Below are 26,795 nucleotides of genomic sequence, written 5' to 3' on the forward strand. Positions count from 1 at the left end.
AAGACCAAGTCTCAACACTCAAACAAATAAATAACTCTGTTATTAAGAAAAAGTTTGTGGCAAAATACAACAGAACTGGAAATAATTTTCCATTACAGTTTATATACTTCATGTGGGTTTTTCAGTAGGAAACTGATCTCAAGTAGTTTTAAAGCAACTAGAAAATCCATCAAGTATTTTAAAATCCATAGTAATCTGAGATGTATTGACTTCACAACCTGGCTATAAACATCCAGAGGGAAAATAACTTACAAGTATGACATGTATATATATGGTTTCTAGCTGAGTTCAGAGAAAGATGAAGTTGACTGGCAAACCATCAAATAATTTGCATTAAACTCGATGGTAATCTATCTAAGCCATTCCTGGAACTCAAGTAAAAGATTGTTGTCTTTAGAAATCTACAGATAGATATTTACAGAAGAAGCCCTTGACAACCTGGCTCTGGAGGTCTTTGAAGCAGTCCTATGAACAGGTCCAGAAGAGTTACCATAGCATGTTTTAAGAATGGTGGTAATGTGAATTTGATGCCAATATCTTCTAGAGCAGTGGGAAAAGGGAGCTTTGGAGCTTATGCACCTGTATATATATGTAGATGTACATATTTAAGTTGGAAATAGCCTATTTCTACCTTTGTCAGGGGAAACATAGATCAGAAGACCTACAAAGCCCCAAAATGCTGCAGAAAGCGCTCGGGTCAGGCTCTCGCTCTCAGCACGGTCACCCACCTCGAGCGCCCCGACGGTCGCAGTATCCGCGCACGACTGGAGCCGCTGGCACCGTGCGGCTCTCGGGGCCGGGGGCGGCAGGGGGCGGCGGGGGGCGGTGCTGGCCTCCCGCCCGGCCCGGCCCCCGCCTCTAAAGGTATATAGCGACGGGGAGGCGGCGGAAGGCAGCGTTGCGAAGCGAGGAGCGAGCGTGCTGCTTTTCCCGGGCATGTGTGCGGGGCTTGTCCTGCCCTGAGCGGGGCTGCTGGGCGAGGAGCCTTCGCCATGGGGCTGGGACTGGCCGCGGTGCTGGTGGCCGCCACGCTGTGCGGGAGCGGAGCGCTCGGCGGGCGGGTCCTCAGCGGTAAGTAGCGGGAACGGGGGGAGCAGGCGGGAGTGGGAATCGACGGAGGGGAGAGGTGGGGGCAAGGCACTCGAGAAGTAATCCCGCGGGCCAGCGCCGCTGTGCCGACGCTCCGGAGCGACTTGGCGCACGTCTAAGTGCATCTGCGGGCGCTCTCACGCAGCGTCGGAGTTGGCGAGCACCCGCCGTCCGGTGGAGGCTGTGCACAGCTCTGATTGCGGGTCTTGGGAGACGGAAAGTTCCGCTGCCAAACTTCTGCGGTAGCCGTAAGGCAGTTCTTGCCACCGCGGTGTTTTCTTGTACAGACAGTGTTTTTGTGAGCTGATTGAGTGCCTGCGTAACTCAGCTCTGTTCTGTCTGCGGGACAAGAGAGCACGGACACGTTGCAGTGTCTCTCAGAAACAGCAGTGCTTTGAAATGTTTGTGGCCGCGCGGGAATGTTTCTTCTCTTTATAACACAGGTGGGAGGAAGAAGCAAACTATTAAGAACACGACACAAGTAGTTTTGTGATGTGTGGGTGCATCCAGTGCTCTCTCAAGAGAGAAGACAGTACTTCAGAAACATGTATCCAAAGCATGAGATTAGGCTTAGTTAAAAGCTGTGGGCTCGCATTGTACGTTTCCAGCACACAGCTTCATTTGCAGAGAAGCTGCAAAGTGTAATGAAGAAGCTGTTTTTAACTGGATTTGTGTCACATCCTCCAAGCTAAAGCTAGCAGGCTCCTGGAGGCATGCTGGATGCAAAACCAAATCCCTACATCTATCTTGAAGCAAAGATTTAGACACCTTGCACTTGTTAATGAGTAGTGTGCAAATCTCTGTATCTGTAGATAAAAAACCACACTACCCATGTGTCTTAATAAACCTACTGCAGAACAGCGCAAATTATTTGTATGAGCTGTCACAGAGACTGCAATGGCAACTTGTCAAGGAAAGTTTGTTGCAGGGCTTTTGGTATCCAACATTAGATTTCTGATTCCAGACAGTTTTCTTTGTAGCTGCTCATGGTGTACAGTCATGGACCATTCCAGTGATGTCTTGTTTGAAGCAAGCTCATGTGCACAACAGATGTACTGTATGTGTGTATGTGTTTCAGGAAAAAATAGCTAAGTAGAAGCGCTGTGATAGGAAAAGCTTGCCTGCCTAGTGTTTACCCAGAAGTATTTAATCCATCTCTGTTATAATGTAAAATTTGTAGTCATTTACAATACAGAAGAGCTCTTAGTTCAACAATTTATTTTAATACTATACTGCACTTTGTTATTGTAAGGAACAGTGAAGACGCTCATCCATGAGATTGCATTTTGCATTAGCATTCTTGGTGTAAGAGTCTACGTGTGGCTGAGGAAAGCTCATCCCTTTGTCTTCTGCCTGGATCTTCTGCACTTAAGTGACATGCACAGCAAACTGAACAGAAGCCAGCTTATAAAAGAGTGCATATAACACATGTACCGCCTATTCTAGATGTGTGTAAGACTTCAGGTTTTGGACAGAATACAGACTGCAGTATTCAAAGCATGCAGTCGGTCTCATGCCACTCTATTATTCTAGCTAATGCTTGGTTAATTTAATACAGAAGAGGATTTAAAGCCACTTACAGAAGGAACCATTTGTGTCCTATTAGATATATTAGCTAAATTTGTATTCATTAGGTAAAGAGAACCCATACTAGACAGAAACAGTTGAAGATACTCAGTGTGCCTCTATCAATGTGTTCTGCAATATGCGGGGAGGACTCATTGTTTCTCACATGAACCCCACCCTCTCCTGCCACATGCACATGGATGTACAATGATTAATATGCACTTTTCAAGAAAGAAATAGTACTGCTGAATTACTGGACAGTGTGTGCTGCCTACCTCTCTTCGATCTCGCTTGTCTTTCGGACTTAAGCAGGCTTACATTTAAAATTACAAACCTTCATTCTAAGCAGACCTGTTTCTGAGAAAAATGTTAACTTATGCTTCAATCTTCATAATATGTAGGAAATGGAAATATCTCAGTTTTCCAAATATGTTAAAAAAAATAATCCCCATCACTCACATTAAAAAAGAAAAAAAAAAAGTTCCTGACCTTAACCTGAGTGCTGGTTGAAGCTTCTGGAAAGATTCCCATTAATTGTGGTAAGTTTGCAGCAGCCTGAGCAACAATTGCAAAAATTGCAGCCATTTTGCCCTCAGCATCAAGAGGGCACAGAAGGAGGAGTCTACCTTTTGAAAATGCCACTTCCTTAGCTAAAAGTTTCCTGTTTCTTTTTCAAAGTATGTGCTTTTTTTTTTTTTTTTTTTTCTAGGCAATTGCAAAGTTGGTTATTTGCATACAGACATTCATATTTAGGTTACTTTTGTTCTGCCATCTCTAATTTGACAGTTGTTAAGGACAAGTAGTACAAGTGGTTTGCAGTGTTAATGCAGTTAGAGAGGTGCTTTGCGAGGAGTGCTCACAGCCTCTGTGTCAGAGTATTTAGTATTGCCAAAAAATTGATGGTCAGAGAAAAGAATTAAAGCAGCTCTGGAGAAACTGCTGAGTCTGCCTTGCTACCCCATGACATCATGAGGAATGTGAAGTGATGATAATGCAGTTTGCAAAATGCAATTACTTTAAGTATCTGTTGGGCAGGAAAGATGCAAGCTAATCTTATTACTAATCATTTAACAGCCTATGTATTAATCATAGACATTATACCTTAATGGCTGCTGTTTGCTGTGCATTTGTATTTCTATGGCTTTTAACATTTTTCTCTTCACTGTGGCAATGTATCAGTAGCAGATTAAGTGATACAGTATTTTGGTATAAAAGTAACTGGCTATATGAAATCCTAAATAAAGTAAAAAAAATAATTTGTTGGATCACAAAACAGCAAGGGTGGCCACTAAACTATAGGCTTGTTTGCTTCACATCTAGGATGTAGATGTTTTAATTCTCACAGCTCATAATCACATTTGAGAAAGTCATAAGTATTATGAAGTATTTTCCTAGGTATTACATTGAATATCCATAAACTGATAAGAAATCCTTTTTCAAAAGGCAAAATTAAATTCAGGTCACTTGGCTTGGCCTACTTGTCACACCTGAGTTTTGTCTGTGAGGCTTTAAGTATTTTTTTTGAAATTTTTTGATGTCATTAGTAACATGGGCTGTTATTTTTAAGCTACATTGGTAGCTCAGAACTTGAAGTATTATTAGAAAGAACACTGCCATTCTTACCTGGAAAAGGTACATGTGCGATTGCTCTGTAATAAACATAGAATTGTGAATGCTCAGCATTTGGTTCCATAGTAGAAAAGGTTTTAATGGAAATGCATATCCATGTGGTACAGGATCGTTTTGTTGGGATAGTTTAAACATACTATTTTTGATAATTGCTATTGCTGAGACTTTGAGAACTGCAATGGAAGTTGGGTACTTAATGCCCATAGATTCCTTTATCAACTCTTTCTTTACACACCTATTTTGACCAGTGTCTTCTTGGTGATTAGTCAGTGATCTGTGATCTTAAATGGAAATGAAATGATGATTCTTTGTTACAGATGCATGCTTCTGTTAAACACTTTTTGCTCCTAAGAAGGAAGTTACATAATATGAAATGACCTCATCTAGGCCTTGGGCCTCCAAGCTCAAGAAAGATCCAGAGCTGTTGGAGAAAGTTCAGAGGAGGGCCACAAAGGTAGTCAGGCTGGAGCACCTCTGCAGTGAAGAAAGGCTGAGGGAGCTGGGCTTCTTCAGCCTATAGAAGAGGAGGTTCCAGGAACACCTCACTGGTGCTTAGAGGAAAGACAGGGAGTGTTGTGATAGGACATGGAGTAACAATTTTAAGCTAAAAGAGGGTAGATTTAGATTAGATATGAGCAATAGACCTTTACTAAGATCTTTACTAAGAGAGTGATGAGGTGCTGGAACAGCTTGAAGGGAAGTTGGTTTGAGGTAAGGAATTAGTATACTCTGCTCTCCTAGGCAGGCAGACATGAAGCTTGAGCTACTCAGACCCTGCAGTTTCTGTCAGGTCTATTTCACAAAATGCTAAAAACAACTTACTAGCTGCCATGTTATGCCTGTCTTAACATGATCTAGGAAATCCTTTCTGTTTTTTTAGCCACACTGAAAACTATAGATGGAGAGACTTAATTTGCCAGTTTTCTTGCAAGATTGATTCTGTTAGTACTTCAGCCTTTTTGTTAAACTGCTGACATGTCTGAAATAAATGGAGTTTTCTTGGTGTCTTTAGGCTGAGACATACACACCTCATTGCTCTCTACAACTAACTGAAAGTAGATTGCAATGAGGAGGGTGTTAAGCTCTTTTTCGCAAATGATCTCTTTTGACAACTGGTTGAATGCCAGGAAATGGTCTCAAATTATGCCAGAGGAGGTTCTGACTGAACATTGGGAAGAATTGCTTCATGGAGAAGGTGACTGAGCATTGGCACACACTACCCAAGGAAATCCCCATCCCTGGAGCTGTTTTTATGGACATTGCACTAAGGGACATGAATTAGTGACAGGACTTGGTAGGTCAGGTTGATGGATGGACTTGATAATTCCTGAAGTTCTTCTCCAACCTAGATAATTCTGTGTAAAAATATATGATTTGTGCATTTGTGAAAGACTTCAGAAAAATAAAAATATCAAGGCAAAGCACTGCTAACAGTTTCAGCAGTGTTTTAAGTCTTGGCTAAATAATTTACATCCTGGAGCAGACTTGTAGATGTGTGGGTCTTTTTAACACCTTGAATTTCCTCTGACTCTGAACAGGCTCAAGTAGACTTCACTGACATGTGTGTCATCATTGGTTTCCTTGTGTGAATCTGTGGAAGTTAATATGATTGATCAATACTTCTCATGCATTATATTTTGACTAGCATTGCAGATTTTTTAACAAGCTTCTTATTATTATCAGTTGAGACGATTCACATTGTGTCATGTTGAAATGCAAGCCTATTGTTGAATGTACCTGTGTGGATGCTGATGCTCAGTTGGCATTGTCCTCATGCATAGTGGGGCCAAGAAGCTGGTTGCTTGCAGTGATGATATTGCTAGACTTATCAAAGACAGAAAGGGCGAAAATTAGATCTGATACCAGTCTCTTCCTTCTCAACAGAGAAAAAGAGAAGTCAAGTTGAAACTTTTAGAGGGTTCACTTGGCAACTACATTGACTTTGCACACATGATGAATCCCTGTGTGCTGTTGTACACTGGCTCCTTATACAAGCAAGTGGCTGTCTTCTATGATCAGTTCTGTGATATATGCTCATAAAGTTCACACGATCAGAAGAAAAAAGTTATTATAGGAAAAACTAAATACATCTCGAGCTTTTAATTTATGATGTGAAAGTGAATTGATGCCAAGAAGTAGGTATTTTTCACTTTAATGAGAGGGAAACTTTCAAAGCTTCAGTGATTTTACTGGGGTGGAAAAAAAAGTATTCAGGAAATAATTAAGAAATATATTTTTTTCAAAACTGACATATCATGCAAACCAGCAATTAATATTACTTGATTGTTCTATAAAAATGGATATTTATTTCCCAATAGAACACACGTTGTATTGATTCTGTCAACTGTATGTTCTTCCACATGGATAATTATGGATGGCAAAATGTTGATTAGCTTCTAATGAGATTAGATATCAAGCTACTTCTTTATGGCTCTGTTAGCAGCATGCCATTTGTGCCAGTGCTGAGAAGCTAACTATGAGAAATAACAGTTATTTTATCTGAAAGAAGTCAATAAGCCTGTTACTGCTTGGGGAAGATGGCAGCCTTTCATGAGGACAAATGTTCCAGTCCTGAGTACATCAGGAACAAGCTAGTGACTGAAACACCACATCCCCAGTTTTGAAAATCCAAGCTGACTTGTCTGCTCTGAGAAATACAGATTCTTCCAGCACTTTAACCAACACAGTGAAATACTAACCCATCTTTTGCGGGACAAGAAACCTTTGCTTCCATCTTTTCATGACCTAGAAATGTGCAAATTCTGAGGATAGAACTTCTGACTACTTGGGTTTAATAAATCTCCCCATAATAATCCATTCAGATCAATACTTGTGATCAGTGTTTATATATAGACACTTTAACTTCCTATTTTACTTACCAGCATCTTTCTGCAATGTGCAGGGAGCCTATTGAAAATCATTTAATTTTTTGTTTGTTTGTTTCTCTTTCAGCCAGACGGCAAAGTCCAGGTATAAGGGAGAATGGCAGTTACAAGTAATGATCTTTAATCATCAAATGAGCACTGGACAATGTCACCTTACAAACAGAGTTGTCCCCTTTCTGGTTGCTCGGTTTTGTAAAAGCGTAGGTGTTACGGATCTGAGAGCTTTCATTATTCAGAAATAACCCAGAAAAATCCCTGTCTCCCAAAGCACTTGGCAACTCAACAGCATAAATAGTAAAGGCCGGCATATAGTTGAAAACTCCACTTCTCATGGCAAAATAAGAAAATAAAGAATTCCTGGACTGGACTGGGACAAATGTGTCTTATGTTACTTTGTATTCTGTTCAGGTGCACTAAATCTCAGTATGAACAAACATGTATGATACAGTACTGTTTACTTGCAACTTCCATCTTCCCCATTTTCTTTCTGTGCAGGAGTTGCATTAATTTTAGAGATTGGTGTTTGGCAGGTGTCTGAGTGCCTCTGTCATCACCTTTTCTGATCCATGTGATATAGGATAGTTAGTAGCCAAAGATAGATTACTCGATCTACATTTGAGAGAGAACAGAAAGCACATATAAAAAGAGGCAAATTCTATTCTCTGCCTCTACTGGTTTTATATGCTAATACCTGAGAATTTATCACTTACTATGAAAAATATTGTAAAAAATTCTGGCTCGTAGACACGCCTCCAAAGTCAGTGTGCTCACATAAGCTCTGGACCAAAATCTGTTTTCATAACACAAGCAGGAAAGTATTATTAAAGTAGTAGAATATTTTAATTAATTTACAGAGACTTCTGCTGTTATTTTTTAATCTCTTTAAGTCTCCATGTCTTTATTACTTTACTTTCAGAGGCCTCTGTTAGCCTCATTCTGGTCTTTGGGACTTTGGTTAGTGTTGAAAGTACCACGTGTGTTTGCACCGAATGTTCCTCTGTGTTTTCCACTGAATTCGTTATCTTATAAGTCACCATATAAAAACATAATGGACTTTCTACAGCAAGCTTTGTGCATCCATTTGTTCTCTTTACAGATGCTGTACACATTCAGCTACTGTTACCACAAATCTAGATAAGTGCTAATTGTAGCTGAAGTGAGCCTTGGGTTGTACCTTAGTCAAAAATGTTCAAGAGGGAGATGGGATTTACAAGTAGGGAGCTTGTCTTTTATCTGGGATTTCCAAAACTTCAAGCTGAGTCATGTTCATGACACAGGATAAACCCTGTGCCCCTCGTGGCCCATAGGGATGTGGTTGGCACTTACGGAGATGGGTCTTTGAGATGGATACTATCAGTAACCTTTGTTCTCAGTGACATTGCTATAAATTCTATCATGATAAACCTAAAGGAACCTATTTTTTCTTTTAAATGAGGAGCCACTATTAAAACATAACAAAGATATTCCTGAGTGAAGTACCTAGTATTTGTTTGCTTCTGCTTTTCTTTAGGGAAATCTCCTTTCTTGCTAAATTATCTGCAGAAATGTTTTAACTACGTATCAATATTTGAACGAAAAGCTAGATTTATTTCAATGTTGTTATGGAAGTATTTTATTAGGGAGCTACTGTGACACCTAAGTATGAAAAAATAACATGATAGCGCTTAGTGTTTCTTAGCATAGATATTGTGTCCTTGCTTTCTTCAGCTGCAGGAATGGTGAGACTAAGTGAAAGAAAGGGATTTTTAAATCAACTTGCAGTAGGCAAATAGAATTGCTAAGGCTGAGAGGGCTGAGGGACCAGGGGCAGAGCTATGCTTTATGGCTGGTGTGTGCAGGACAAGGAGAAAATTATAAACTTCTCCAGGTTTGTTCCCTGATGAGAACGTCTGGGGAGACCTAAACTTGTTCTGCAGTGCAATAGTGGGAGAGCAGTTTTTCTTTCTGTTAGTTCAGTGCAGCACTCTACCCTCAACAGACTTTCTGGTGCTCTGGTGATGATGAAAAGGTAATGTGAGTGTTAATGGCAACAATTCAAGTGCCTGTCTATATGCCTACTTCTGAGCAAGGTCTGAGGGCAGCTGCTTGGGCGAGGGGAGGTTAGGTAAGAGTTAAGGAGCCAACTGACTCCATGAAAAGAAGGATATAAGTATCTATAAGTATCTATAGGTAGTCAGATAGGGTTGGTTGAAATACCAATTTGAGCATTTGTAAAGGATAACAGTGAGAATAAATTATTTAATTTTGTTTACTGCATTGGTTAGATCTTTAGTCTCATGCTCAAGGGAAGACTAAATACATTCACATCTTTTTTTCTTTCTGGATGTGCTGTGATGAAACATTGCTTTCCTTCAAGGTTTTTTCAGCTAAAGCAGCCTAGGGTAGACTTTATGGAAAGGTTGCAAAGACCATACTTACCTGTGTTTATTCATGTTGAGCAGTATCCAAGCCTGATTAATTCTAACTCACAAAACTAGTTTCTATTCAGTTGCGATAGGAAAATTGGAATTAAATTTATAAAGTTGAAATAGCCAATGTTGTTTGAGAACTAACAGTAGGGTGTTGACAGCTATAATGATGTTTGATAAAGATGTTTGAAAAATGCTATAGTTAATGTTTCCATACTTATCTGCTTTACAGTGTGGTCCATTCTCTCATTTTCACTAGTGAATTATTTTTGCTTTGTAGTTCATAAATTAGTAGGGAGACAAAGCTGTAAAAAATGTTGCTTTAATGCTTGACATCTCAGCATGCTTTTAAAAGAACACTAAAATGTCAGCTGATTTGCCAGCTATTAACGTACAACTGCAGATTTCCATTAACACATTGAACTAGATCTGCAACAGCAGATAAAAGTCCCCTTTGAAAGAAGAAAGGCAATGACCCTCTCTGAATTTTTTCTAAACACAGGAAGTAAATTAACTGGAACAAAAGAAAATTCAGAGCTTCTTTCAGAAAGCTTACTACACTGCATCACATGCTTCATTCTTAAAGGATAAGTCTTACACCCAAATATTTCTTGGTTGCTTGCTGTTTTCTCTATTTTTGTTTTGACACGTATTCTTGCACAAATGATCAGCCTATAGGGAAGGAACCATTTCTTTTGTGTAGAGAGTAACAAATGTGAAGAGGCACTGGGGCAGGGCAGTGGTCGTAGCACTGGGCCTGCTGGAGTTCAAGAAGCGTTTGAACTCTATTGACAGACATGGGGTTGATTTTTAGGTGGTCCTGTGTGGAGCCAGGAGTTTGACTTGATGATCCTTCAAGGTTTTAGTTCACTAAAGATTTCAGATAAACACTTGTGTACAGATTGGTCCTTTGTTTCTGTATTCTGGACCTCCCAAGAGAGCACCTTACTCAGAGTACTTAACGGAGTTACTGGGCTGCACAAAGCAGGTACATACCAAATGCTACAGTAGCACCGATTGCACAATTCTGCTGCCACTGTGCATCACAAATACCTGTCCTTTTCCTCACTGCGTGCAGCCTTATGTGTTTTACTCAGCTTGGTGGGCGCAATGGAGATGTTCACACTAGTCCAGAATTGAAGTTACATGAGTATACAGTGCAGCTTATAGCTTATGGACACAGGCTTTATAGCAGCTCAGAAACATCACATACCATTTGGTAACTTGAGTCTCCTTGCAGCATCTGACTGATAATGACACATTTAACTGGAAGATAAGAAGCTTGGTCAGTTGGCCAGCAAAGACCCATTTCTCCTGTTGGAAAGGTCCTTCAATTCAGGTAACAGAAGAACAGAAGGGAATGTGCATGAGAATGGAACATGAGAGAGCATTTCAGGCACATGAGAAACATAAGGAACAGGGAGGCTGGAAGTGTGATGCTATGAAGGGAAAGGTGGTTACTTTCCGAGGAAAGGGAGCTGCAGCAGAGGCATTGACATCTGAAGTGACCAAACTAGTCATGCTGGTGGTTTGAACATTTCTACTTGAGTGAAACCATGATAGAGATATTTTGTTACCTGAATTTGCTCATAACTTACTACTTATTATCAAAGAGAAATATATGCACAGAAAGAGAGGAATTGTAAAAGATTTTTTTCTGAAAGCTGTCTGGGAAGTAAAAAGAAGAAGACAATGGACCAAGCAATCTCCATAAATCTGCTTCTACTTCATGAATTCAAGCTTTGAATTCAATCTTTAGTTACAGGGAGAGTCCAATCTCCATATAAATGATTATTACTGTCTTACATAATTCAGTGCTAGCCTTTGGATGTTTGCACTCCTATGTACATATGTGTACTCTGGCAGTAAGCCGTAGTCACTCATTCACAGTGATGAGAGTCAGAATTCTCCTTTACTGTGCACTCCATCTTGTCAATGAGACAAAGGTTCTGAGGAAAACAAGAAGGTTTGTGATCACATCAGCAAAATTTGAATTATATTATATATGAAAGAGATGAGCTGTTATTTCATATGCAGCTTTCAATCTTGCATTTCATACTTCTGTACATTCAGACATTGCTTTGTTATTTGGATAATAGGTGTTTGTTTTTTTTTTTCCCAAAGAAGTGCTATAAAGAAATCCCTTATTTTACATGCATCTCTAATGAAGTGTCTTCCCCTTGATTCTTCAGCAGCCTTGCCCAGCTTGACTTTAGCTATTTGTAGATTCACTGATATCAAGGCTCTTCACTTATTTGAATGAAGCAAAATGTCAGTGAAGAAATAAAGACAAACTGTAGAGTTGTCAGGACATTATCAGAGAAAGTCCAAGAAGGTAGAGTCTTACTGGTCGCTGAACCTGATTGATGGCTTGTTTGCTCTTACATTAGATTTTTCTTGTTCCTGCATTTGATAAACAGACGTCAGAAGTCTGTCTGCTAAGCCTAAGTAAAAGGCTTTTTTTAGTGAGGATGTTTGCTCAAGATGAACTGTAATAGACTGTCATAAAGAAAAAGGTTTCAGATTTTTTGAGGAAGGTTCACAAGAATCACAGGAAACACTGAAAAATTAAATGTAGTATACTCCTACTGCACTTTGAGAATAAAAACAGATTCCAAAAATAGAAGTTACTTTCAGATTTAGCTAAAAGTCATGAGGTGATCACGTCTTTATGTTCACTTTTTGAACCCTTCCTCTGTCCGCCAAATAAACTCACTGGAGTTCAGTAGCATCTGCTTAGTGAGTCTGTTCATTCCATATTTTGTATATGTTGAATAAGCTCTAGAGAATCCCTCTTGTTGAAGATAATTGTTTTTCCTTTTCAGGAACAGGGTGTCTTTCTCTGCCAAAGAACTGGAACGAAAAAACCATTATTTTGTCATTGCTTTTTGATATTTTTCCACACTTCTAACTACGAAAAGAAGGGAAACCTTCTGTGAATGCAGTAGATCCAGTGCTTTTTGAAGGCATCATAGGCATTATTCAGTATCTTGATAGCATTGAGGTATCTGCTATTGTCTGGAACTTCTCTTGCTATGTTAAGGGACATTAGGGTCATGGCTGCCGTCTCCAGCACCTCTGATTCATGGACTTCTGCCTGACTTGCTGGACTTGTAAAGTCCAGCCTGGTGCTTGGGATCTCTGTCTGGACTTGGAGGACATGGCTGCCATTTTCCTACTTGCAGATTCATTCAGTCTGTAGCAAAACTGAGCATATGTCCCAGAGGCACGCAGACAAGGCTGACCACACAGACGGCTGCAGAGAAGGTGCTGCCTTCAACAGCATCCGCTTGTGGGACTGACACATGCATGCATGCTTGTGCTTTCCTTGAGTACTGGCAGGGCCCTACTGTCCACCCAGATCCCAGACTCCTTACCTATTTCACGAGTCACCTACTCACAGGCTGAGCTTGAAGCTTGCTGCACACGTGCAGCGCTCCCACACTCATCTCTCTTGCATACTGCATTTACTAATCTCCCTGAGCTCCCTACCTGCTTGATACCCTAGCCAAGACCTGAGGCCTCAGTAGTCATTGGTTCTCCAACTTCTCCAGCAAACTTCTTCAAGTTTGCTGGTAAATATGAGGGTTACTCTGCAAGTAATGCCTGCCTCATGTTGGCCTGTAACTTCAGAGGTGTACATTGTTGGTTTGTCAGTAGAGGTTGTACAGTCCATTCAGTTTTGTTGCTGTGTGACACATGGCAGCAGAGGAGCAGTCTGACAAAATGGCATCTGATGTGGAAGCATGTGTGGAGCAAAGTTGTGGAACTGAATTCCTCCATGTGGAAAAAATTGCACCTATTGACGTTAATTGATTCTGCACATTTCTGAACTGTGGATGTGATCACAGTGAGGCAATGGGTGCTGAGTTTCAGCAGTGACGACAGAGATAAGCAGAGATACCTGCTTCAATGCATTGGAAACAATGGTGGCAACATTGGAATATCGTAAAGTATGTACCTGGTGAGTTCCACAGATGCTCACACAGGAAAATAAAGAACACTATATGCAAGTTTGTCGAGACCTATTAAACCAATATGAGGCTCAAGGCTGAAGGTCCTGAATTGCATCATTACTGGAAACGAGATGTGGTGTAACTGCTGTGAGCAAGTCAAAATGTTAGTGCATGAAATGAGGAAATATGAAGAAAACGTTTTGAGACACAGCCCTCAGTGGGTAAAGTGATGTGCACTGCCTTTTGGGATAGGAAAGGGATGATTTTGATGGATTTCCTGGAACCTGGACAAACCATCACTTGTGACTGCTATGTTGCAATGCTGACTAAGTGGAAGGCTCAAACTTGCAGACTCAGCCCAAAGGAGAAGGCAACCTTTTTCTTACAGCACAATAACACGACGCCCCATACCAGTTTGAGGACTGTGGAGTACATTTCCAGACTTAGCTGGATTGTCCTACCGCACCCACCATATAATCCAGATCTGACGCCTTCTGACTTCCATCTGTTTGGGCCAATGAAAGAGGGACTGCATAGGCAACATTTTCCTAGCAATGACACCATTATAGCAGCTGTGAAACAGTGGGTCACCTCTGCTGGTGCAGATTTTTACAAGCGTGACAAGCAATCTCCATCATTGGTGAAAATGCATAGTTGATGGTGGTGGCTATGTTGACAAATAGTGTTTTATAGCTGAGAATTTGCTGTATCAAATAGTGTCATTGTGCTCTTTGTATCTATTTGTTTCCATAGAAGCTACAATAGGAGGCATTACTTTTGGAGCAACTTACACATACATTTCATGCACACTGAGTTAAGTTACACTCAGCCCCTTAGTAGCTGGCACCTGGGCTGGGATCTACTGCCCAGCTCCAGCCACTGACGTGGAGCCTGCCCTTGTCTCATGCTGGTGCCTCCCCAGAACTGATTTTTAGGACTGGCACCACTCCTGCTGCTGGCGGTAAGAGAGGCCTGGCTGAGGTGGAAACCCTGCCTGCTTTAGGAGCTGGTGCTAAGAGCATCCCTATACTTGGAGTGAAATGTGATAATAAACAGATAAATAGTTAAGAAAAAAATTAATAATGACAGGACTGCAGTGTCTACCTGCAGGGCTCAGTCAGTCAAGAGTACTGACCAGGCCCAATTTTACGTGACTGTTTTTTATCCCTTTCCATCTTTTCCTCCCCATTCCTCCCTGTTTATTAACCCTGAACCGCCCATCATCAGTGTACACAGTTCCGCAAACCCCCAACACCCTGAGCCCCCAGGTTTGCATCCTTATGAGTTGCAAAGCCCTGTTTGCATGCATTTTCTTGATTGCCAGTTGGTGTCAGACAAATGTTTATCTCCTAGTTTTCTGCATGACATTAGACTTGTCAGGCTTGAGCCTATATGTTTATTGCTTCCTCTTGTTTTTACTAACTCTTTTTGAACTGAAGAAGTCATTTACTTCTTTGACATTGACCCTTTAAGGAGCATTCTCCTTCTGTGCACAGACTTAGGGGTTGCATTTGGATATGACAGAGAGTAGCAGAGAGTAACTATGAGGTCCTTGTGAAAGCAGCTTCTCAAGGTCAGATAGCAGAACCAAGAACGTGTTAGCTTCTTCCTGCTTCTAACACTGAGAAGTTTTGTTTCTTTACTGGTCAAATAGCTTTCCTTAGCAATGAGAAGTGGAGTTGGCCCATTAATTACAAAAATACCCTCCAAATTCTAGCTTTAAAAAAGCTTTCTCTTTAAAAGCAGAGAAACATTTCTTGAAGTCAGTGGGAATCTTCAGTGTCTCAGAAGGCTTAATGAGCGTGGGAAGAAAGCATAGATTCCAGTGAACTGTACAATATGAGCCATGTTAAATTCAAGCTAAGGTTTTCAGCAACGCCACTGTTTTACTGTGAGTCCTTTCAGGAGGGGGCACAATAAGTGCCTACTCACCTATATCCCTGTATTCATGATATGCTGTATTATTTTATTTATTTTTTCCTTTTTCACATTTGTCATGTGTCTACCTTTTTTCAGGTCAAAAGGTGTGCTATGGTGGCTTCAAGCGTTCCTGCTACAAGATAGCTTATTTCCAGGACTTGTCTAGACGCGTGGGCTTTCAGGAGGCCCGCCAAGCTTGTGAAATGGATGGCGGGGCTTTACTGAGCTTGGAAAGTGAAGCTGAGCAGCAACTAATAGAAAACATGTTACAGAACCTTACTAAGTCAGGCTCTGGGATTTCTGATGGTGATTTCTGGATTGGGTTGTGGAGAAGCGGTGATGGACTGGCCACCTCCAGTGCTTGCCCTGACCTCTACCATTGGGCTGATGGAAGTATTTCACCCTTCAGGTAAGTCTCTAAAGCTGCTTATTGAGCAGGTATAATGGAAATAAATGAAGAGAGAAGTGTCTGGTAAAAAAAATATCATAGAATCGTAAAATCACAGAACGGGTTGGGTTGGAAGGGACCCACTTGCTGCCCTTTGAAGTTAATAGAATAACTCCTTAACTTCTCCAGCCAAAGGAGAGCTGGCAGCCAGGGTTTTGAATTTTAATCTGTGAAGGGATGGCATAGGGGATGGCAGCCTACAATTTTCTTTGCTTCCATTTCAAATAAATTCTGCAAGATTGGCCACCACAAGTCAGGCAGCTAGCCAGCAAGTAAATTAATGCAGGTTGCTTAATGCAAACTGTTCTGTTTCTACTCTGTCTTTTGAAAAAGCTTTAATTTTGTGATTAAGCATAAGGCCAGAAAAACAGCAGCTCACAGGCCTCAGGACAAAGCGGGTCTGTAAACCGCCAAATAGGAATGAAAACAGGTAAAAGAGCAGTGTTATTTCTAACAGAATGTTATTGAGATAGTTTTGATCAGAACTTCAAGATCCAGAAATTTGCAGTCCAGTTTCTAAATGCCTTTTATAGAGGTGCTGTGGGAAATGCTGGTAATCGTTGAAGAAGAAGTCACATTTTTTTATTGATATTAACTGTTCTCCTTGATACTCTGATTAATTTTATTGTCAAAATTTGTAAGTTTTTATTTATTTACTGCTAGAAATTGGTATACAGATGAGCCTTCCTGTGGAAGTGAAGCCTGTGTTGTCATGTATCATCAGCCAACAGCAAACCCTGGTCTGGGAGGGCCATATCTTTATCAATGGAATGATGATAGATGCAACATGAAGCACAATTTTATCTGCAAGTATGGCCCAGGTAGGTGAAACTAAAGTCATCTCTCACAGATGGGATGCTTCCTTAGAAAATCAATTGCCTCTTGTTTTGAGAAAGAAGCTGCAAATGTCTTCTGGCCACACTATTACACTTGCCAATGTTACTGATTCCTTTGGAGAGTGAGTGACAGACCTGACATTAATTGGAGTTGCAATTTATCAAAGCTAGTAGTATTGTAAGTGAAACTATCTGTGTTCAAGAAGAATGCTTTTTCAAGGTTAGCTTCACTATCTTTCCTTCTCAGGATTACTGATTTGTATTTACTTTAATCTTGTATTTACTAGTTTATTCTTCAAAAAATTATTCTAAATGGCCATTTTCTCCTTCCCCTATTTGTTCTCATGTAGGATGGCCAAACCATCTCTTGATCGTACCACAAAAATTTAAGCCGTTTTTGCAGTTTCATACCTCTGAAATTCTGTATCAACTTATATATGATAATTATTTCTAACAGTATTGTCTTAATGAAAGAAAGAACAGTAGGAAAAAAATCTTCATCTGCAGATGGTGGCAGAAAAAAACAAGTCATGCTATGTACTTCAGGCATGATATAGGTTCAGCAGAGGGAATGTAAACTATGAACTAGAACACTATGCAGTCAGTAAAAAGACATGAGAAGTAAACTTTGAAGTTAAACCTGTAACGGCTTTTGCTTTTGATGGTTCCTACAGAAAATCAAGCCATGTTTTTCAGCAGGATCATGCACATATCTTCAAATAATGTATAGTGTTTTTGCTTTTCAAAAACTAAGCTGCAAGTCAGAATTAATATAAAATCCTCCTTTTAGCAGCTATTTAACCTACCAATTCTGCATAATTTCCTACCTGCTTTTTCTGTATTCATGATCTAGTAATGATCACAGTCATTGATCCAGGCTATTTTCTTCCACCAGCTTTCGTGGATAGATAGTTCTCTCACTGGCTATTGCCATAATGACATTATTAATGGCAATTAATATTGTAAGCAGATATTAAATACTTGGAAGGCTAGATATATCCACATATTTCACCCTCCAAAATCTGTTACTGCTTCTAAAATTAGTAATGACTATTGCTGTCTTATGGCGATCAGTGATCATCTCAGTCACATGAGCCATTCAAGGAATTGTGTCATATAAAGCCTTACCACTTTCACAGATGATCACAACTGATTTGAAATAAGAGAATAAAACATGTTTTGTTATTAAAATAAAAATATTTTTGTGTCAGAAAATGCAGGTTGGATTAAAATAGTGCAGTTTTGAGTATATTTCATGACTTTAAAAACTCAGAAATGTAAATGAAATCATCATTCCACAATAGCAAACTACTTACAATTCTAACTATGGTGTGATAAAGATTTATTAATTTCTATTGCTTTCGCCATTAAAAAAAAAAAAGTTGGTTGTTTTTGGTTGGCAGAAAGCAAAATGATAAAAGTAACAATGAAAATGAAGTTATATTTCTTTCACCATATAGAAATAGGTTACTCTTGTATAATAAGGAACATTATATCAATAAGGCAAGCAATGTATACATAATTACTAAGATTGGCATTGTTATGTAGCTAAATACAGTACTGCAAAATTGTAGCTATTTACCTTCCAAGCGGCTGCAATTGTGCTTGCTAGCAAAACAGACTATTCTCCAGAAATGTATTTTTGTATCACATGGAGGAAAAGAATAGATGTATAAATGCATATAAATGGGTATATAACATTTCTTTCATTACCTAAAGGAAATACCATGGTATAAGAAAACTACATGTGCTACCTAAAACCCATACGTAAGACTTATGAAAAACCTTTATTTCCTCTCCAAATAACTCTAATAACTTCAACTTCAGCTATTTATAGTACAAAACACAGCCAATTTACTAGTAGTATTACAAGGGCACACAAATATTGAATTTCATTTCGTTATCTGAATGTATTGTTTTTCACAACATTCTCGTCTGTTTTGAATATATGGTGTAGGCCAAAATGGAAATGTTGTAAGTGGCCATGACAAAGTTGTACCTAATTTTACCAGCAGTAGGTTCAGGGCAGTCATTCATTAGGCATTCACGCTCAAGTCATACATTCATTTTTTAAACATATGCTGTTGCAATGTTTGGTTTGCTTTTAAATCATATTGATCATTCGGCGATCTTAAATTTCATTATAGGTTGATAATAGCAACTGCATTTTTTCCCATCCATCTCTTGTATGTTTGATTATGCTATCACATTAAAAACTCATCTCTTTGTCTACTGTCTAGAGTGAGCAATTCAATTTTTAGTGGTATTTTGATACCACTCTTTCTTTACCTATGGCCAAACATAACCTTTTGTTCTAGAAGGTGTTTATGCCCCTTTGATTTCTCTCAGCATTTTGTGATAAGAGGACACTTGAAACTGCAGGCTAGTAGCACTATTATTTTGACACAACATTAATTATTTTATTCCATCAATCATGCAGATTGCACTCCTATGCTCATCCTTTCAATATGAGATTATTATTTCTGTAATCTTCATAAAATTTTAGCTGTAATGGTCACCATAAGTAAACTTGCAAACCTCCGCAGTGCAGCTCAAAGCCATGAATTTCTCCTCTGGTTTCTTACACATTACAAGGAATGTGATACTATCATTTGTCTTTTGGTAATTTCACTTCCCTATGTGTAACATTAGAATTCACTATCCATTACTGGTTTTTTAAGTCTGATATTCTTTAATTATTTTTTAAAAAATGAACAGATTTAAGTATTAATCAAGAACATTTCCTCTCTTATATTCTCTTAGTATCATCTATGTAAGTGAAACTTTGGATATGTTAAGAGTCTTATTCAGCACAAGTATTAAAAGACTCAGTAATTTTGCAATAATTTAGCAGATGCCATTAAGAATTGGAACTGGAATGAACTGTAGCCCTTTTCTCAGGAGAGGAAAATGTATGAAGTAGAAGTAAATTGACTCTAGTTTGCAAATAATCATTGGTAAGACTGCTGAAAAATTAAGCAACTATTGTTTTGGAGGATAAATCTATTTCTGTGATGCTGCATGCAAAATAATGAAAGTATCTGTTTTATTACACACATTCTTTCTTCAACGATTGATTTCAAATATTGATTTAACAGACAATGTCTTAGAAAAAGAATTAGGAGACAGAGCAGAGCCAGATTACGGTAAGAAATTTTGAAACATTTAATTGAATTGCAATAATAAATGTGTAATGATAAGGATAACTTACAGGAACCTGCAAAATTACTTAAGTTTATCAGGTATAGGCTAGTACTGGAACATATGAAAAATATATCTTGGAGACTAATAGTGAATGTGGCTATCATTCATTATAGGTCATAATTCCTGTTCCAGATGAAATCCCAATTTTGCAACGAAATCCTATTTACAGATTTACTTCTATCAGTTTAATCCTGAAAAAGTTCATTTTTCTAATATAAATTAAAATGTAATTATGGTTAAATTTTTAAACAGTGTAGCAGGTCTATTTTGTGCATGTTGATTTCCTAAGAGGTCTGATATTCTTTTTAGGAATTTTTCCAACGGTGCCAGCAGGAAATCCATATGACACAAACAAACCAGAAGATCAGTATCATGTTATAGCTACCGAAACAGGTAATAAGAATGTAATGGTATACTAAAAACATTAACAGTGGACTCATTTAAATTATTAATGATTTCCATATTGTTAGTGAGAAGGAGCAATCTATTGTCTTAGGAGATACCCTAAAGAATACTTTGAATAACAGCTCAAGAGTTCTACTTTGTCCTGTCTGTAGCTCTGGAAATAAAATATTTCCACGTATCCCCAAATTTTGATCCAAACCTGCAGTTCAGTAGCCCTTAAAATCTGCAGTGAAGCTGCGACACCAGTGATCTCTATCAAGATACAAGATTTCACCAATGTTCATCCAGCTGTGGAGCATCTCCTAGAGCTGTGATAGCTTTGGTTCTTTGTCTCCTATTCTCTTCTCCTACAAGTATCACATGGTACATATCTTTTATACCTGATACCCAGGGATCACAAAGAAGGCACTAAGGAATATTTCCTAACAGATAGGGCACAGAGTTCTCACTTATCTGTAGAATAAGCCCTGTGTCATGCATCTCTCAAGAACCTCATGTTTTAAGGAATGCTAAATGCTGAGTGAGAGCTTGCTGTAATGCTCTTGGATGCTCACTTAGCAAATCATGTCTTGAACAGAGTCCTGCTGTTCTTGAAGGGTTGTAGCATGGCCTTAATTCAAGGAACTGCACATCTCCAGGGAGCAACTCAGGTTCTTACACGACACAGCACGGTATTATGGAAAGTTGGCACTCCCTTTCTGTACTTACTGGCTGGATTTGAGCCAGTTTCCTAACTGACTGTTTGCATCTCCAGGGGAATGGACATGTTGATGAACTCTATTTTGAAAATGATACTAGTATTTTCTACAAACTGTACAAAGACTAATACAAATAAAGAAACCTAACCTGAACATTCACATTTATTCTTGCATGTACAAATATTTTCAAAAGAGCACAATGGATAAGAAAGTCTCCACAGTATGTACCGTAGGTGTATACTGTTATAAAACATTGGTATATAGTTTCTAAGAAACATACACTTCCTGGAAGCTGTAAGCCCTATGTTCTATTCTAGGCAGATAACAGAGTCACAGCTTGTAGCATTTCCCACTCCTTTTGCTCAGGGATCTGTAGGGAAGCACTTTTAGCTTTTATCTGTCTTCATATTAGCTGAGGACATTTTATGTATGTCTTTCAAGGGGAACGGGAAGAAAGAGCAGGGGTTGTTTCTTTAGTAGTCCTGTGCAGTTGGAATCCAATATATAAGAGTAACTAACTCAAAAAGTTATATATATTGTAGAAATAATAGACTAGAAATCTTTTAAATACTTGAATTTTCAATCACAAGATTGGAAATCTTGCACTGACACACAATGGAAATGTCAAAATTTAAAACTTGAAGGTATGTTTTACATTTCACTGGGGAAACTATTTTATTACTGATTTTATTGAGTCATCTTTTACTAGCTTTTCCTATAGAAGGAATGCATAAATATTCTTCTGTGTAAGATAATGTATTTTGATAGTTTATTCCAGACTTTTACTCACATGGTCAAGAGTATTTCAACAAGAGAGGCATTAATGAGAACTTTTTGTCTTGTAGGTATAATTCCAAATCTAATTTATGTCGTAATACCAACTATACCATTACTACTGTTAATTCTGGTGGCTTTTGGGACTTGCTGTTTCCAGATGCTTCATAAAAGGTAAAATACACTAATTGAAACTGGTCTGACAATGCAGAATTCATGTTTCCATTGGCAAGCTATTCATACTGAAGGACTGCTTACATCTACCTCCAAGTATGCAAATAAGCATCTTATCATCTATTAAAATCCAAGTAGTTTACAGCTGCTAGAGCTGAACATTCACCTTCAGACTTTTCCAGAATAAGCTGAAATAATTCCAGGTCTCTCTAAGTATATTGCCCCTATGACTTCACTTGTTTGGAAGAAGATATCTTTGCTGACCATTTGATCTGCTGAGTCCCTGTCAGCAGTTTTACTTCATATTTTCCATCATGATTTACCTCCTATGTAGCTTCTGAGCTTTAAGTAGTAACAGTGGGATCCTCACTGATACAGGGCAGACTCGAGGAGTCACCTTGCTTTCTGAGCAAAATGGTAGTTTGTTCTGAGAGGGACAAGGAGCTGCTTCAGTGCACATCCCATAAGATCAAGATGAAACACTGGTGCAGGCAGATTGAAAACAAACAAACAAAAAGCTTGTTTTGAGCCACATGCCAGTGCAACTTCTTTGTACATCATTGATCTGTCAAAGAAGATAAAATGAAGGGGAATGCATTGATAGAGATAGTGTCAAACAGCTGTCTTATTATGTAAATAGGAAATATTTCAGCCAATGGAAAAGGATATGTTTTGAATCACACTTTAAATACTTTTCGACATTTCTTCTTTCTCAAAATATGGTATGCCAAGATATGAAAATATGCGAGTAATTTTTTTCTCAGCTAATCTTTCTGGAACTTTCAAGGACTTTTTTCATTCTGCATTATTTTCACAGAGTGTTCTCAAGTTAATGTACTCTAGAAAAATTTAAACTGAAGTATTTCAGACAGGACAAGGGGAAATGGTTTTAAACTGGAAGAGGGTAGATTTGGAGAGGGTAGATAGACTAGATATCAGGAAGAAATTTTTTACTGTGAAGGTGGTAAGACACGGAAACAAGTTGCCCAGAGAGGTTGTGAATGCTCCCTCCCTGGAAGCATTCAAGGCCAGGCTGAATGGGGCTTTTAGCAACCTTGTCTAGAGGAAGATGTCCTTGCCTATAGCAGGGGGGTTGAAACTACATGATCTTAAGGGTCCCTTTCAACCCAAACCATTCTATGATTCTACTTTTTAATGGATAAAAATTATTTTGGTAAAATAACAGGAAGAGCAATGAACAGATTCACAGGCTCTGTTATCTCTCTTGAAGTGCAGCAACATGGATAAATTTGACATCACAGTTGTAAGAAATTAGAAATTAGAAATCTATTTATTTATTTATTTATTTCTACTTCTCATTTAGTACATTCCTACAAATACATTATTTCAAGTGAGAAAACACTCCAAATGTAAAAGTCTGTTTGAATCTGTATTCACGTACACCAATGATCACAGTGATCCTTAATAATATATCTTCTCAAGAGAAATGAACATATAGAAAAAGTACTACAAGCTCTGCAATATAAAATAGATTATTACTAAAAATAAAATAGATAGCAACTCAAAGGAAAAAGTGTAAAAAAAGTGAAAAAAAAGAACTTTATGCACAACAGTAGGAATTTCATGGACAATTTAAATCTGGAACATGTTACAGTGGACCTAAATTGCTTGCTAAGTGTAATGATAAGCATCTTCACATCTTTTCCAGCAGCAATTTCTCCCTTTAAGATTAAAAAAAAAGAAAAAGAGGGGCTGTAAAAGCTGAAGCTCTCAAATAATCCTAAGAGGACAATGAGAGATTTGTGGCCCACTGAAATCAATAGATTGTAGTGTTGACTTCAGTGGGCTTTAATCAGGCCTTTGATGATATAGAAGTTCATCCAGAAGTAATAAATCTGAACTTTCAAGAATTAAAAATCACATGACAAAAATATAGGAAGTCCAGCTTGAAAAATAAACAAATGTTTTTTCCAGATGGGCCAGCACCAAAGTTTTTAAGGACAATAAAATCTTTTTTTTTCTTTTTTTTTCATTAAAAAACATCTAAATCAGAAGCAAATATTTTAGTATCACCAAAAATGAAGCAATTTGGTTTGTATCAATTGAAACAAGTCTTTAAAAGTTTCTGTGTTTATTTTTTTTTTTTTCCCATATATGACTTACCTTGCAAATCATTTTTGTTCATCAAAAATACACAGTTCTTGGGCAAAAGAAAATAAAAGAAAGAGTCAACCACTTACAGTAATCAGTTGGACAGTATGGAGTTTTAGGAAAGGGACACTATCCTGCTGGGGAAGGAGGGATCCCCAACTTTCCAAATGAACTTGACTTCTCATTCTTTTTTAGGCTTCCACAACATGGTGACCTTTCCTCTGAAAGCCACAATCCATGGCCAACCAGGACATGCCTAGCTTGAAAGGTCATGACTAATTTTGCCTGGTGTTGGGCTCTTAAAGGGTAGTAATAAAGGCAAAGCAAAACATCTTCCCTGTAGCCAGCAGAAATGATCAGCTTCATGCTTAGATACTCTCCCTTTCATTTCTTCCAGGGAAGCAAGGAGAAACTGCTTCAAAGACCCATCTCCATTATCATCTGAATGCCTTGCAGAAAGTTTAAATTCCAACCTGGTATATTTCTCAGTTTCTACAATTGCATTTGATGATCAAAACAGCAATGTGCTATTTATTGCACCTTCTGTACTAAAACCTGTTTCTTGAAATAGATGTATAGCTTTTGAAAAACAATTTAGGTTAACTGAAGATTAGCTTGTATCTGGCCCAGGGTATTTAGAAATTTTTCCTGCTGTGTAGCAAAAATGCTATTCAAAACATTTCATCAGAAATTTACAAAATATGCTTGATTTTGCTCTATTAATCTGGAAATCAGTAGTGAATAAGTTTCTTAAAGAAAGAAGAACTTAAACTACTTGATTCATCGCAGTTGCTTAGTTTATAGCATTGTGGCCTGATCTAAAGTCCACTGAAATCATAGGAGGCTTTTCAATTACTCCAATGGGCTCAGGTATATAATGCATTACTTGTAGGGCTTCAGAGGTAAGTCTGGAGGGACTGAAAACTGCTATCCCATTCAGCTCCCTGAAAGTGCATTTTAAATCATTCCAGACTTGCTTACATTTACACACCAGTAATAACTGAGTAAAACTGAATGTATAGTACTGTTGGGATCTTGACTCTCAGGCTTCCAACATACAGAATTACATGGCGCCACAAAGGCCACTTTCCCTTTCACTAAATCAGACAGTATATCAGTATGAAATATTCTGGCCAGAGACTAAAATATTTTGATCACAATGCAGCTGCAGTGGCTCATGCCATTCCTGTTCTTTTCAGTAGACTGCAGTTACTTGACATCTAAATGAGGAATGATAGTGCATTGTGGCAGTCACACCTGAGAAGATCTAGCCACATGGAAAAATTACCTTCAACCTACAGGGTACCTCAGGGTTCCCTGTAAGTATTAGTGTGACTGGTTTTGCAGTGTTCCAGAGCAAATACATTCAGATGACTTTTATATTTTTACTGAAAAAACTTACAGAACAAAACCAAGCTCACAAAAACTACTGTCAATGGCACTGAATGAAAACAAGGCCTCAGGAAGCTTTCTACCGGACATTCATTCTAGGAGTCTGATTCATATCCCATTGCTTCATTAGAAGTTAGGTCAAGCCCTGAAGGGAAGAGGCTTTCTGGCTAAGCTGGCACCTATTAATGTGTCATGATCACAGGGGTGCAGCCTCCACATGCGCATGGTCAGGGATGTGGTAGCACTTTTGGTTGGGTGGGCTGGACCTTGAGCACATGGACGTAGGGTTGGGGACATGTATGTTCCTGTCCCTTGTGCATCCTTGTATTCAAGAGAATTGCGCTGGTGAAACAGTGTCCACACATTCACTCACACCTGTTTATAGAGCACAGTCATCTTCTGAGAGATTTTAGTCTCTGGCCAAAGATGGAAAAGACTATGCTGTATGAGTAAGCGTGAATGAATGTGAACTGAAAAATGAAAAATAAATACGTCCAAATCATGTCACTGCATAGAAGGAGCTCTCCTAAATGGGGTGGTCCTCTAACATTGATAACAGTTGCTTACCTTGACCCACCACTGTGGCACTAAGTTTGGTGCAGCATGGGCATGGCTCCTGTCTGGAGGGGACATCTATGCCAACAAAGACAGCCTTTAAATAGGGGCTGAAATATCTGGGTCTGATCACAAGTCTGAATTAGAATTGTAAAGGTATATATGCACTGAGAATAGTTTATATTTTTATTTTTCAGTAAAGGAAGAACAAAAACGAGTCCGAACCAGTCCACACTTTGGATTTCAAAGACCCCTAGGAAGGACAGTAGCATGGAGGTATAATGATTTACTGACTGAAAGCAAAGTAAAAATAACATTTTGCAGTTGGGCTGTATTATAATGTCGTCTGAGAACATTAGCTTGGAATGGCTTGAAAATGCAAAGGATCTACAAGAATGAACTGTAAGCTCCCCCTTGAGGCAAATGTTCAGATCATTTTTATATAATGTTTGATTATTAATTCAGTAACAAAATATGCCATGCTAAATAAAGGGTATGTGTTTATTTTGCTAAGAGATGTAAGTCAGCTAGTTGTGAGTAATGAATTGAAAATGCATTTGAAATTTTTATGAGGACGTATCTATAATGTATATCAATTTTAAGATAGATTGTTTGTAGTCAAACAAAACCTTCCTGTTTTCTTTAATCTTCTATCCATTGTAACCTAGTTGATGTACTGTACATGAAACTGACAATTTTGCAGTGTAACAATTATTTATCTTTGCATAAATGTTTGATACAAAA

The 26,795-nt window shown here is 38.6% G+C and overlaps 1 protein-coding gene across 3 annotated transcripts; it reads left to right on the forward strand.

The window, feature by feature from the left end:
* Positions 1-851: 851 nt before the first annotated feature.
* Positions 852-26,795, forward strand: CHODL (chondrolectin). Of its 3 annotated transcripts, XM_085241401.1 has the most exons (8): positions 852-1,071; positions 15,550-15,862; positions 16,565-16,722; positions 19,836-19,883; positions 20,251-20,334; positions 21,890-21,992; positions 24,502-24,580; positions 26,249-26,795. In XM_085241401.1, exons 1-8 carry the CDS (start codon positions 993-995, stop codon positions 26,249-26,251), a joined length of 867 nt encoding a protein of 288 aa, XP_085097527.1. In that variant the 5' UTR covers positions 852-992; the 3' UTR covers positions 26,252-26,795. The 3 variants fall into 3 exon arrangements, with proteins under 3 accessions (XP_085097527.1, XP_010720652.2, XP_085097533.1); XM_010722350.3 differs by lacking the exon at positions 24,502-24,580; XM_085241407.1 differs by lacking the exons at positions 19,836-19,883; positions 24,502-24,580.

The sequence above is a fragment of the Meleagris gallopavo genome, chromosome 1, assembly GCF_905368555.1.
Source record: "Meleagris gallopavo chromosome 1, MGAL_WU_HG_1.1, whole genome shotgun sequence".
NCBI classification, from domain to species: Eukaryota; Metazoa; Chordata; class Aves; order Galliformes; family Phasianidae; genus Meleagris; species Meleagris gallopavo.